Source organism: Leptonychotes weddellii, chromosome 4, assembly GCF_054177405.1.
Source record: "Leptonychotes weddellii isolate Sample4059 chromosome 4, ASM5417740v2, whole genome shotgun sequence".
In the NCBI taxonomy this organism is placed as follows: domain Eukaryota; kingdom Metazoa; phylum Chordata; class Mammalia; order Carnivora; family Phocidae; genus Leptonychotes; species Leptonychotes weddellii.
The window spans coordinates 85185900-85199265 of NC_138372.1; the positions used below are offsets into that span (position 1 = coordinate 85185900).

General features: G+C 55.2%; 1 protein-coding gene across 6 annotated transcripts in view; it reads right to left on the minus strand.

Annotated features, from left to right (window-relative positions):
- Nucleotides 1–4813: 4813 nt before the first annotated feature.
- KCNA2 (potassium voltage-gated channel subfamily A member 2) overlaps nucleotides 4814–13366 on the minus strand; it is a 32949-nt gene continuing 24396 nt past the window's right edge. For 4 of the 6 annotated variants that reach the window (XM_081815639.1, XM_081815637.1, XM_081815636.1 and 1 more), the window contains 4 exons: nucleotides 13101–13318; nucleotides 8031–8352; nucleotides 7725–7800; nucleotides 4814–7584 (listed from right to left, as the gene is read on the minus strand). In XM_081815639.1, coding sequence (XP_081671765.1) covers nucleotides 5922–7421 — 1500 coding nt within the window. In that variant the 5' untranslated portion in view covers nucleotides 7422–7584; nucleotides 7725–7800; nucleotides 8031–8352; nucleotides 13101–13318 and the 3' untranslated portion in view covers nucleotides 4814–5921. Of the gene's footprint in view, nucleotides 7585–7724; nucleotides 7801–8030; nucleotides 8353–8866; nucleotides 9162–9803; nucleotides 9915–13100; nucleotides 13319–13366 lie in introns of those variants that run through there. The other 2 variants (XM_081815640.1, XM_031027636.2) reach the window with 2 other exon arrangements.

Consider the following 13366-nt stretch of genomic DNA (forward strand, 5'->3'; position numbering starts at 1 on the left):
CAGGGCCTACAGGTTGTGAGAATGCCCTGGCAGACAGGGGTAGGCGGGAGGGAGAGAGGGACTGAGGTGCACACAGGGACAGAGAGCCGTGCACGTGGGAAAGAGAGCGACAAAGAAAGCCTTCTCTCGGACCTTCCTCGTGTATGTGTGTGTGCGTTGCACCTCTGCAGAGGTTTACCTTCCCAAGGAGGGTCAGAGCCCCTGAGGACAGGGGTCGTGTGAACACGCGGGAAGAAGAGGGAGCCACAGACAGAGAGCTAATGCCCTGAAGCCAAGGGCATTATCTGATAATCCAGGTACTATCACTTTTCAGTCCTGAGAACATGGTTTTGAAGTAGCTATTGCTAAAGAAAACAGTCACTATTTAGTTTATTGCACGTTTCCTCGTTAAAAATACTCAAACACAAACTAGGAGAGATGGAGTTGAGCTTTGGTGGGAAGGGAAGCAGAAAGAAGAGAAAAGTGAACTAGATCGGTTTGAGGAAGAGACCCATCCCAGCTTGTAGAGGATCCTTCCCCTCCCCCTAACCCTGCTTGCTGCTTTGATGAGGAAACGGGGCTGGTCTCAACAAGGGCGGACTCTGAAGATACAGATGATGGTCCTGCTAGCCATGTGGACACCTCCCAGCATCCAGCACCCTGCTAGCTGGCTCAGGTGGCTAACGATGTTAGAGGTTAAGGTCATGCGTTCAAACCTGGCAATGGACACTTTGCCGAGGCTGGGGGACCTCCGCTGTGTAGCCAAGGAGCAGCCCAGGCATTACAGCCTATGTGGACCAGCCTCTCAGACCAGGCAGCCATCACCCACATGGAGGTTGTTACGATAATGGCCCCCAGGAGAGCCAGAGCTGGAGCAGAGCTCACCATCCTCACTCCTGGGTAAACCATTCAAAGCCCCGTGCTCCTCCTGCCTGCCGTGGGACTATGGTGCCACCCTCACATGCAATTTGCAAACTGTCCTACCATCTCCTTTGGGGAAAAGTCAGCCTCCACCTCTTCTTTCCTCCCCTACTATGGGCCGCACTAAACCCCCAGCCTGAGACTCTTCAGAGGGCACTCCCTCTCTCAACATGGGTTAGCATTGGTATTTTAGGCAGACTCTGAGGAAGTAAGTTGGCCAAGGTCCTCACTATGAAGGAGTGAGAGATCCAGGGACAGCAGATGGGACAAGCCAGTCCTGCAAGCCTCCCCACCTGAGACAGCCACATGAGCACTCAGGCCAACAAAGCTCTCATGGAGTCCTTTCCACATCCAGCCAATGGAGTCCGGAGGCACACTCCCTGCAGGCTCCTTTCAAAAGGCTAACCTCCTGGTGACATGCCTATTCCATTCTCAGAAGCCCAGCTGAGAGGGACAGAGGGAAGCAGAGAGGAAGGCAGACAGTGTGTCTGACACCATGGAAGCTTCAGGAAGCACAGAGCCTTAATTATGTCCTCAGCTAAGTTTCAGCTCCTGTAAAGTTTATGCTGCAATTGGACCCTCTCTTCCTGATCATCTCCCCACCTTTCCTGGACTTCTTTCTCTTTAGCCTCCTGAAAACTCTAACATAAATGAAAGTTTGAGCTCATGGCAACACCTGCTGAACCTGAAGGGAAAATTGCTCCCTGGACTTGGGAGTGCGCGAAAGGCCCGGCGTCTTGCCCTGAACGTGCACACTGGACCCCACACGTCCTTCTCTGCTGCTGGTGCTTCCTCTGTGGAGACTGGGAGCTGTGGCCATCGTTAGGAGGGACATACCCGGGAGGGCCACAGGAGTAAAGACAGACATGCCTGAGCCAATGCCTGACTTCAATTCTCAATTTCCTTCTGAGGTGATGCCTTGGCCAACAAGCACCCAGCTACCAGTGGGAAGAAGCAGCTCTGTGCGCCATTCAAAGAGGAATCTTATGAAGCATTTAAATCTGGCCTTAGAATACAGGATAAAAATCAGGCCTTCTAAAAAATTGTTGCTTGCTTGTGTGGCATTATGTTCCCGTCCTCAATCGTGATTTTCGTAAGCTGAATTAGTGAGCGTTTCCTCAAGGCGCAGCAAATTGGATGGGAGGCAGGGCATCCAGGTGGAGACCCGGCAAAGGAGTGGAGCATGCCTGGGATTGGATCCCCATAAAGGGGACTCAGGAGTTGACCCCACTGGGCTTATGCCCAAGAGCAAGTGAGATGCCACAAGCAAGGAAAGGGGGCTCATTTTAAGAGACAAGTTTACGTGTGGTCTTGACTTTTTCTGACCCGCCCCTGACAAAGCCATTGAGGATGGAAGGGCAGTGAAGTCTGAGGACTGACAGAATGTTGGGGGCATCTTCACTCTGGTTTTGGGCTCAGGACCCTGCAGTTTCTTGAGCCATCACTGCTTTGAAGAGAACGGAGCTGAATCTAGAGATCCCGGGGTTGGGAGCAGGGGAGCCTGGGCAAGGGGGTTGTCTATGTGGACTTGCTCCAAAGGCTAGGGCATGGCAAGGAGGTGTGTGTTAATAGGCTACAGGCTGTCCCAGGTCCTTCCACACTCACATTTCTCGTGGGAGGAAGGTGAATAAGTAGAAGCCCTATGAGATTCCCAGTCTTAATCCAAGATCTGCTTAACAATGGTGGTGGCTCATCTTTTTGCTTTAAACCTTGGGGGTTACTTCTCTGAAATCTGGAAGTGGGAGAAAGAGAAGAGCGTAGAGGAAGAGGCTTCTTGAAGGCTATTGGGGGAGTACAGATGCAGGCTAGGGAAAGGTGATGAAATCTCATCTTTTGTTTATGCCTACTGATTTATAGCTTTGGGGGCAGAGAGATAGAGCTGAGTATAGGTGTACCCTCCATGTGAATTATGTGTGTATGTGCTTGGGTGTGTGTGCTGTACGTTGTGTGCCTCATATGAGTAAATGCATTGTGTGTATAAACTGAGTTTGTGTGTATTTGGTGGGCAGAAACAATATAAAGTATCCTTGGTGTACTGTGTATACACACCCATTGTGTTCATGTGGTTTTTACGCATTTTGCATCTGAGTTGTGGTTGTGTCCTTGTATGTGGTATGCGTAGATCTTCTGTGTTACGTTCTGTATTGGTAAGCATGTTCTAGGTCTGTGCTGAATATGCCTATTTTGGATACAGGTGTAGTTACATATCATCTGTGTATGCCCTTTTCACTAATTGGCCTCTGTGCGTTTTGTATTTGCGTGGGTCGACAGTGTATCTATTTTGCGGTGGGCGTGTAGCATTGTGCCTGCACCTGTGGATATTTTATAGTCCCTGGTCAAGGCCCACGGGATAGGAGATCTCCCCTCTGACCGAGGCCTTGGGTATGGGTTGTTTTACCATCTGTTTCCTAAGGTCTGCGCCCTTCCCACCCCATGTCTTGGAAATTCAGCACCACCTCCCATGAAGGAGAGGAAGAGAAGCATAGAGGCTTCACGCTGGGCATGGGGCGTCCTGCAGATCCCTGGGGATGTGGGTGACCAGGAACTAGTGAGCACCCTGGGCCTAGCACCCTGAGCTGGTGCCCCACCCCCTAAGGTAACTGTAGGTGCTAAATAGCCAACAGTGAGGCTAGGGCTGGAGCCGAGGTTGGGCGACCTGACCACACTGTGTTTGGGAAATACAAGCTATTATGTCGAAAGGTGAGGAAGCCCAGTCTGGGAGGCGGAAGCTTCCCCACCGCAACCCATTCCAGGGCCAGCCTGAACTCCGCCCTTAGGCGAAGTGCTCATTCCCTCTCAATCTGTCCCAGGACAGGGAATGATTATTTAAGCAGCTCTGGTTGCCAGTGCAATGGGGAGAGAGTTTGAGCCGGGCCATCGAAATGATGCCATGGATCATCTAGCATCTCCATCCCTTGGCCCGGGACTTCTGGAGTTTCCACACTGAGGAAGCTCCCTTCAAGTCTAGACCTGTGGCACTGGGTCCCTGGTTTCAAGCAGGAGATCCATTCTGGCTCTTTACGGAAAGGGTCATTAAAGTGACTGATGCAGAGCCAAATGACAAGAAAAGCCAAAGAGGGTGGGCAAAGATGAGAAGGGAGATGATGAACATGATGGGCTGTAGAGAAGAGGCCTGGGGCGGGTGTGGCCCAGGGCAGCGGGAGCCGTGAGGGCCACAGGCCCTTGTGTACTCGGTGAGACAAGCTTCAGCCACGGGGAACTGAAGCTGCAGCACATGGAGGGCAGAGAGACAATTCTAACATCTAAGAATCCATGAAGACTGGAGTGTCTGAGGCAACGGCAGCAAACCCAGTCCCAGTGGGGTTATCAATGAGACAAACCAACCTATTAGGCTGCTCAGACAACCAACCACCAAGCAGTGGATTTGCTCCTGAACCTGAACTCCAGAGAATGAATATATATATATATATATTTATATATATATATGTATGTATATATATAAGTGTGTGTGCATGTGTGCATACATACATATACACACACATATGTATGTATGTATATAATACATAATATATACATACATACGCTAGTGCACGTAGTCAAACACATGCATAAATTGCCCTGTGTCAGAAATATTGCATAAGCTTATACAAGGTTCAAATGCAATTTCTTCTATAGCTAGGTAAGTAGAGGAACTTGTAAAAGAGATACTCAATATATACTTATATACACTGGATCCACAAATCTGCCTGTCCTCGGGACCAGGTGCCCTGGTCAGCTATAGAGTTATGCCCATGACTAAGTTCAATCGTAAGGTGCAGTTATGTGAGGTGTTCGGGGCGCTGCTTTCCCTGCTCCCTTTCCGGGCTTTGCAAGAGGTCTGTGCCGCGACGTGGAAGAACGGGGGGGGGGATGGGGTGGGCTGGAGAGCCGGAAGTTGTGGTTCCCCGTTCCAAATAGTCTCTTCTTTTTTTTTTTTTTTTTTTCCTTTCTCCTGAGGGCTTTTGTCCTTTGATGGGGAAAAAAAACCAAAACAAACCAAACAAACCCCTAGCTCCGTGCCACTCCGGGGCTATTGATACTCTAAATATGAATACTGTGTAGGCTACTAGGAAAATAGGTTATCTCCTGTGTTTTAACTACTGAGATTCATGCAACACACACCCATGCAGGTCTATTGCATCACTGGAAACTGCGCTGTGGTGTCAGGGCCACCAGCATCGCCCTGGGAAAGCAGGTGTCTGCAAACTCCAGCGTAACGCAGAAGTCGGGCGTGTTTTGTGACCCCGAAGCCTGCGAAAATGGCGAGGTCTGAAGCTGAGAGGTCCCTTGGTTCATTAGCTTCTCCCCATCGGCCTAAGGGCGAACGTGCTACTGGGCAACTCGCCTTCGGTCATCCTGACTGTCCCTCCCCCTGGGGTTCCCCCACATCCACACTGCAGAGAAAAACCAAAAGCAGCCTTTTCCGTTATGAAACACAAGCCTCCGGAGCACCCGCTAGGCAACTGCAATTCACACAAACTCCAGCCCGTGACACAGAAAGTAATTCCAATACGCAGGACCGTGTGTTCTTTTCAATGCAAAAATGGGAAATGACCTTTTGAATAACTCCCGGTGCTTTCAAGCTAAGCCACCACGGTTTTCCTCTGTGAAGGGGGAGGTGGGCTCATATGGGACCAGGGGCTTGGGGGCCCGGAGGCTTGGGAGCGGTGGGGTGCGTCTCCCCGGGTGTTGTGCGTGTTTAATTCGGGAGGGAAGGTGGTACAGATGGGGCGGGTTATGTATTTGATAGGAGGTGGCCCCAATGTGTCTTTCTGAAATTCTGGCTCCATAGATGACTCCCCTGTTTAGAACCCCCTAGGCCAGTGATGAAGATTTGCATGAAAGCCAGGGATAGATATTCTGTGTTCTAAATCAAAAATCAAAAGATCAAAAGTCACTTGCACTATTTGCGTTCCATGCAGAACCAGATACACACTGTAGAACACACTGACTACAATGCAGGCTATTTATGCAGTATCTGCAGTATTCCATGGAGCTGCGGGTAGGTTAATAGGTTTCAATCAGACATCAGTTAACATTTTGGTAATATTCACATAGTTTGTATTAGCCAAAGTGCAGTTGGCCGTTTTCAAGTTTTCCTCTCTAAAGTCCTCGTTACTGTTGTTTACCCCCTCCTGGATCTCCATGTAATCAGACTTACTAATGGTAGAGGCACTTCTACTTTTCTTCAGGTCAGGGGAGGATGGGATCTTTGGACAGCTCGTCACTTGCAGGTACTGGGCCTGCTCCTCTCCCTCTGTCTCCCGGTGGTAGAAGTAGTTGAAGTTGGACACTATGACAGGGACCGGTAAGGCAATGGTTAACACACCTGCGATTGCACATAGGGAACCCACGATCTTTCCCCCAATGGTAGTTGGAACCATGTCTCCATAGCCTACAGTTGTCATGGAGACGACTGCCCACCAGAAGGCATCCGGGATGCTGGGGAACTGGGACTCTCGCTCATCGGCCTCTGCGAAATAGACAGCACTAGAGAAAAGGATGACCCCGATGAAGAGGAAGAATATCAGGAGGCCCAATTCTCTCATGCTGGCTTTGAGGGTCTGACCTAGAATCTGGAGACCTTTGGAGTGTCTAGACAACTTGAAAATCCTAAAGACTCTTACCAACCGGATGACACGGAGGATGGCCAGCGACATGGCCTGCTGGCCCTGCTGGGCATCCTCTGGCTTCTCAGCCAGCTCCGTCCCCAGGGTGATGAAGTAGGGGATGATGGCCACGATGTCAATGATGTTCATGATGTTGGTGAAGAAGCCGGCTTTGCTGGGACAGGCAAAGAACCTCACCAAGAATTCGAACGAGAACCAGATGATGCAGAGGGTCTCTACAATGAAGAAAGGGTCAGTGAAGGAAGTCGACTGCTGGTACCCTATCGTGCTGTTGGAGTAGGTGTGGAAGGTCATCCCGCTGCCGTGCATGTCCTCGTTCTCATCCCGGAAGATGGGCAGGGTCTCCAGGCAGAAGCTGACGATCGAGATCAGGATCACCATGACAGATACGATAGCAATAATCCTGGCAGGCCCTGAGCTCTCTGGGTATTCAAAGAGAAGCCACACCTGCCTCTGAAACTCATTTTCAGGCAGAGGACGCTCTTCCTCTTTGATGTAGCCTTCGTCTTCCCGAAACATCTCCATCGCTTCTTCTCCCAGCTCATAAAACCGAATTTCTTCGGAGAAGATGTCCAAGGGCACGTTCACGGGCCGCCTCAAGCGGCCCCCAGACTGGTAGTAGTACAAAATGGCGTCAAAGCTGGGCCGGTTCCGGTCGAAAAAGTACTCGTTTCGGAGGGGGTCAAAGTACCTCATCCGCTTCTTTGGATCCCCTAAGAGGGTCTCTGGAAACTGAGCTAAGGTCTTGAGTTGGGTCTCAAAGCGCAGCCCCGAGATGTTGATTACCACTCTCTCACAGCACTCGTGGTCAGCCTCGGGGTCATACGTGTCCTGCGGGGGCCCGGGGAGGGCGGCAGCCTCATCCGCTGGCTCTCCGGTGGCCACTGTCATAATTGGGGCTGAGAGAAGGGCCTCACACTATGCCTTCCAGCTGCCTGGTGGCAGGGAGCTCAGGGTGCTGCTTCCGGCCCCAGGAAACACGGAAGCATTGGCCTGGGGTCCTGCAGGAGAGCCCCGAGGGCTCGCTGAGGACCAGAGACACAGCCTCCCTTGGCTGAAAGACAGAGGCAGTTAAGGCCGTGAGACCACTCAGCACTGGCAGCCCGACCTGGGTTGCTGCTCCTTGTCTCCTATGTTTGAGCCAAGAGCTCAGAAACATCACCACCACCACCACCACCAAAAAGCGAAACTTACCTTCACCTTGTGACCTGGCTGAGGATCAGAGGCAAGCAGGTGGCAGTCTCTCAAGAATGGTCCAGATTGCCCTGCGCTGGGGGAAGGTGATTGGTACAGGCCCCCTCTGCACCACACGGGCTTCAAGGAGCACAGCCCCATACTAGAGGCTGAAAGGGAGCCCTCTCCCAGGCACTGAACTAATGTCTTGCAAATACCTGCCCCCAGGGAGGTATTCACAGTGGTGGATCTTGGGCTTGGGTCTCCCTCACTGCCCCCACTCCAGTGACTCGACATATGGCTGTTATTAAAAATAGATTGATTTACCTGGCAAGGCAGAAACCTGGAGCTCTCTTCCTTGAAGAGCTGATCAGATACCGTGGGAATCCTAGATACACAAATAGGCAGCCCGATACACAAATCACGTCTTCTCACTTGAGCGAGAAATAATGGTGAGTCATTCTGGGCAGGAGGGCAGGCTCCAGGTCCTGGAGGTGAGCTCCAGAACTGCGCTGGCCTGGAGGGCCAGTGGAGGGTCTGGCCAGGGGAACGCGGGGCTCGAGGACGCAGAACTTGGGTCTGGAGCCTTTGGAAGGAAAGTGGCAAGATGCGAAGTCCTCCTGGCTGTCCTCAGGAGGTGTGACCTTGCCTGGAAAAAACAGCAGCAAGGTGGAACCAGGGCTTTTGGGTGGCAGGTGCCAAGATTTAGGAGGGCTCTGGCGGCTTTCCTTCCATGCCCACCTTCCATGCTGGTGTCACACTTGAGAACTACCCCTCAGCCTCCCCGCCTCCTCTAGGCAGGCTTCCATCAGCTGGAAGCTTTTTCTTCCACGGAAGGAGCCTTCAGGCTGGGCTGGGCCCGCCTCCTCGGGGGCCTGCCAGGGCTGAGCCACATCTCCCTCGGTCCTCAGCAGCCATCAGGAGGGACTCTAGGCAAAGCCCTCCAGCCCCCAGGTCGGGACGCTGCAACTCCCAAGGGGAGGGCTTCCTCCACTGCAGCCCGACTCTAAGCTCTGACCCCGGCAAGGTCCCGGAGGAGGAAGAACCCCTTCCCCCCACCCCCCACCTCCCCGACGCACACGCCTTCAGAGCCCATCTAGGGAGACTCCTCACACAGAAAGGTCGACTCTCCAAAAGCTGGCTGGCTTGCTCCCAAGACTTACTCTCCCTCGGGGATCCCTGGGGTGGAGGCTTCCCTCTGAGCAGGGTGGCATGTGATTTGGGCAGGCGCTCGACCACCGATTTCTCCCCCAAGAGAAAAGCCCTCACATCTCCTGGGCAGGGAGCGCAGAATGAACGCCCGGCCAGCCTGGCTGCCAAGCGGCTTGGCAGCAGCGAGAGGGGGAGCCTGGAGGAAGCCGGCTTCCGGGCTGGCCCCCTGCCGGCCCAATCCCGCCGGCCCCGGGGCAGGGAGGGGTCCCGGCCCTCTCCCCATCGCCCCGACTCCGGCCGGGATTCCGCCAGGCGCGCTCCGCGCTCGGTTCCGCGCCGGCGGACCGGACCCACCAGCAGCTGGCCGCCGCGGCGAGCGCCGCCTTAACCCCTTCCTGCCCGGCCGCTGCGGGCCCGAGCGCAGCCCGGCTCTCTCGCCCCTGGGGTCCATCTCCACCCGAAAACCCGGGAGCCCGAACTCTGGGGATAGGGAGGAGGGTGCTGCCCCCAGAGCTCCGCTTCCTCCTAAGCGCGGGGGCTCCGCCGCAGCGCACGGCCCCGGGGAAGCGGAAAAGCTCCGCTCCGCCCCGCCGCAAAGCCGTTTTGGTTCGGAGCCGGAGAGCGGAATGCAGGCCGGCGTCCCAAGTGATTCGGGTCCTACCAACCGGCGCTATTCACCAGACCCGGTTCTGCCCGTCAGCTGCACTTCCCATCACCCGCCAGCGCCTCGCTGCGCCCTCCGCCCGCGCGGTGCGCAGCCCAAGGGTCCCGAGCCCATTCCGTGCCCTCTCCTTCCGCAGGGCGCCAGCCCCCCTCGCCTGGCCCGGACTCAGCCCGAGCCCGCCGCGCTGCAGGCTGCGCCGCCCGGTGCCCCGCAGCCCCTCCGCGCGCCGCAGCCCGGGCAAGGGAAGCGGCACGAGCAGCCCCTACGCCCAGACACCGATTTACCCTTCCCGCTGGGCACCCGGGGCCTCCATGTTCCTGGGTGACCGCGAGCGCCGGTGGAACGGCGGCGGCGGGCGGCGGCGGGAGGGGTGCGGGCGGCCAGCCTGGAGCCGGCTCTGCAGTCCCGCGGGCGGCGCGTACGGAGCGCCCGGCCGCCGCCCGCAGCCGCACCGCGCCGCACCGCGCCACGCAGCGCCGCACCTGGCCCGGCTGCGAACTCGAATTAAAGGGGCCGGCGGGGACCAGAGCCGAGCAGGTGGCCGCTGAGTTGGCCCCCCGGGGCTCGGCCCCCACCCTACGAGGAGAACACCCATGCTGTGGCAGAGCCCAGCTTACTAACCAGAACCTCGTGGAGAGCTCAGCTGGGTGCCGCTGGGGCCGGGGAACCGGGGACAGAAGTTGAGGGGCGGTCGTGAGAGGCTCCTGCCAGCATAATGAAGTAGGCGAGGAGGAAACAATCGATAGCAGCTATCCCAGGCCCGAGGAGGGATCCAACCCCGCGGGAGATGGGTTGCTATTATTCCGATGCTGCCAGACAGAATCTGCAGACCCCCTCTCGCGCCGGCTCGCCCTCTCCTCCAGCTCTGCCTCCCCAGCTCTCTCTTACCCAGCCAAAGCCCTGGCTTCGCAAGGGAATGCAGCAGGTACTGCCCGCAGTGCTCGCTGCTAGGTTTCAGGCCAAGGAGCCCCAGGAACGGGCAGAACTGCAGAGCCAGCCCTCTTGGCTCCCTCCCCCCGGGGCCGGGCGGGGAGGGCTCCGGCCCTGCAGTAGCCCCAGGCCCGCTACTCACAAAACCGGTCTCCTCACAGACCTTAACGGAGCCCACTGGCCCACCGGGCTGGGAAATTGGGAGTGCGGCTCTTGGTGCCCTTGCACCCAGGCTCGGGGGTCGGGCAGAGGAGGATGCCCTTTGCTTTTGGAAGTAAGTGTATGGGAAGCCCAGCCTGCCCTCTGCTCAGGTGGTGGATCTGAGAGGGTCCAGGGTGCTCTTGGGAGCCACGTGACAGCCCCATGCCCCTGGGAGTTCTGGTCTCAGTTCCAAACAGTGATTCTTTGAGCCCAGAGTGCCCCAGACACAGAGCCTAGGTGCAGAGGGGCTCCAGTCCCAGGGAGGCTCCTGCTGGGCCCTCCTTGCTGAGAGCCTTCCTCTCTAGGCCTGTAGCTTGTGATGGAAGTTCTGAGAACCTACAAGGTCTGGCTCTGTGGAATTCCAGCATTTCGTCGGGGTAGTCTGCTAGGTATGGTTTAAGACTGGGGGCCTAGCCAGAGCAGTCCAGGAGGGCAATGACCTTAGTGAGCTCTGAGGATGATAGATGATTATAAAGCAGGACTGGTTTGGTCTGGAGCTTCTAGAAGCTAGCCTCTCAGTGTCCCAGCCTGAGCGTGGCCTGGGTGTTTTGAAGCCAGCCAGGCTGGGACTGAAATCCCTGCCAGGTACTAGGTGAATGAATTCAGGTTTCTGGACCTCAGTGTCCTCATCAGCAAAATGAGGATACCTCATGGCTGTTGCGAGGGTTAAGTTGCTCATGGGAAGAGTTTAGCCCCTGGCAGACACCCCACAAATGATGGTTTCTCCACTGGCTTCCCTGTGAAAGTCTCCGTGACTCCCAGCCTTGAGCTTAGCTTGTGGCTGCTTCTCTAAGAGCCCGATCAGCAGGTTTGGCTGGCCCATTCTCTCTGACTCCCAGTGTACCCCACTCCTCACTTGCCCTGAGGTTTCAGCCATTCCTACGCCTTCAGCAAACTGTCCCCCAGTCCCTGCTCCACACTCCTTCTGGAAGCCTCCCCTGCCCAGCGCTGCAAGGCTCTGTTTCTCCTTCTGGCTACATCGGGTCCTCATGTCAATGGAAGCACAACGGACGTCCATTTGATAACACCTCTACGTTTTCCTTGCCCTCCTTTGTTGAAATGAAAGCCGTGGACTGAGAAAAGCCTTGGGGGAGAATGAATAATTGTGCTAATTGGTAACATGGGCCTACCATGTGCTAAGCACCCCCAGTGCAGTGGGAGGCTGGATCCTCACAGCTCTGTGAGCCAGTTTCTACATAGGTACCGTTTCAGGGGAAAGGAAACTGAGGCAGAGACAGGGGAAGCAATCAGCCTGAGGTCACTAAGCGGTGCTCTGAGACATGAATCAGGTGTCTGTGACTCTAGGACAGACACCCTTGGCCCCCACACCACGCTGCTCGGGTTCAACGAGCAGCCCTCCAATTTTATGTCCGTCTTTGGGATCTTCCTCTGACCCCTGACTCCTGTCCCAACTGATTGGCCTCAAGGGAATGTCATCCTCCTTCCCCCCCTTTAAAGCCTGATCTAAGTGTCAACAATGACTGGAGAGAAATTAAGAAAAGAAGGAAAGAAAGAAAAAGAAACGTAACACCGTTGTGCTAGGGCTCAGGGTGTGGGTCCCGCCCTGAGAGGTCTGTCTCGGTTTGGACGTGCTGTGTGAGAAAAAGAACATGGACCCAATTCCCACCTCTGACACTTGCTAGCTGTGTAAACTTGGCCAAGTTATTTAAACCCTCTGAGCCTCGGTTTCTAATTCGGTGCGTGGGACTGCGGAACTCCTCACAGGGCGATCGGGATTAAATGAGTTATAGTGGGCAGCCAGCTAGCTTAGCCTAGCTAGCTGTTTCATCACGGTTAGCTCCCTCCAGCCCTAAAGAGGTCACCAGTTCTTATTTTTGGCCACAAAAGAACAGCTGGAGTGCCCTCTTGATCCCTCCCTGGGGGCAGATCAAACCCCTAATGGCCACTCCTTTGCCCTTCAGTCAGGTTTCCTGCTTGGGGGCCGTGCCTTGCCTTCCGTGGGGTGAGCTGCCAGTGATCTGAAGTTGTCGCTTCCTGAGCTCTGTGACTACAGTCACTGAAAGGAAGAGTTTATGACAGGGTGCGTCCATGCCCCCCCCAACTCCCAGCCCCCAACACACACACACACCGAGGCACTGCAGATACAAGAGGGAGGGTCTCTTCATTTCTGCCACCACAGTTCATGAGCATAGAGGACTCCATCAGGTGTCACTCCCAGAGCAGTGGCTCTCCTTCCTTGCATGACTGTCACCTCCGCTGATGCTTGGTCCCCCACCAACCCACTGGGCCTGCTGTGGCAGCACCGCCCCCTCTGGTCCGGTGAGGAATGAAAGTGGAGAGGTTTATGGTGGGCTGAGCAGGTCAGGGAGGCATGGACTGTGGGTCCGAGCCCCGGGCTGACAGCTGTCCATAGATCGTTTGATGGAATCCCTGGCACCAACTTGGGGGAAAGATGCCATGATCTCTATTTTATAGATGAAGATACTCACAGAGGACAAGTCGCTGTCCAGGGTAATTTAGCTGGTAAGTGGTGAGGCTGGGATGGAACTCAAGAGGTCTGACTCCACAAATCACTGTTCCATTCTGTTGCCCACTTCGACCGGTAGCCGGGTGCCAGCCCTCTGGGCTCGCTTCCTGGTCTTAGGATCATGGCTTCAGTCCAGCGGACCTTCCAGACCTGTAGGGCGTGCTGTCGAGTTTGTCCAACCTGATGGGAGGTCTTGTTTTAGAAGCTGGGTGGTGGTGGAGTCAAGGC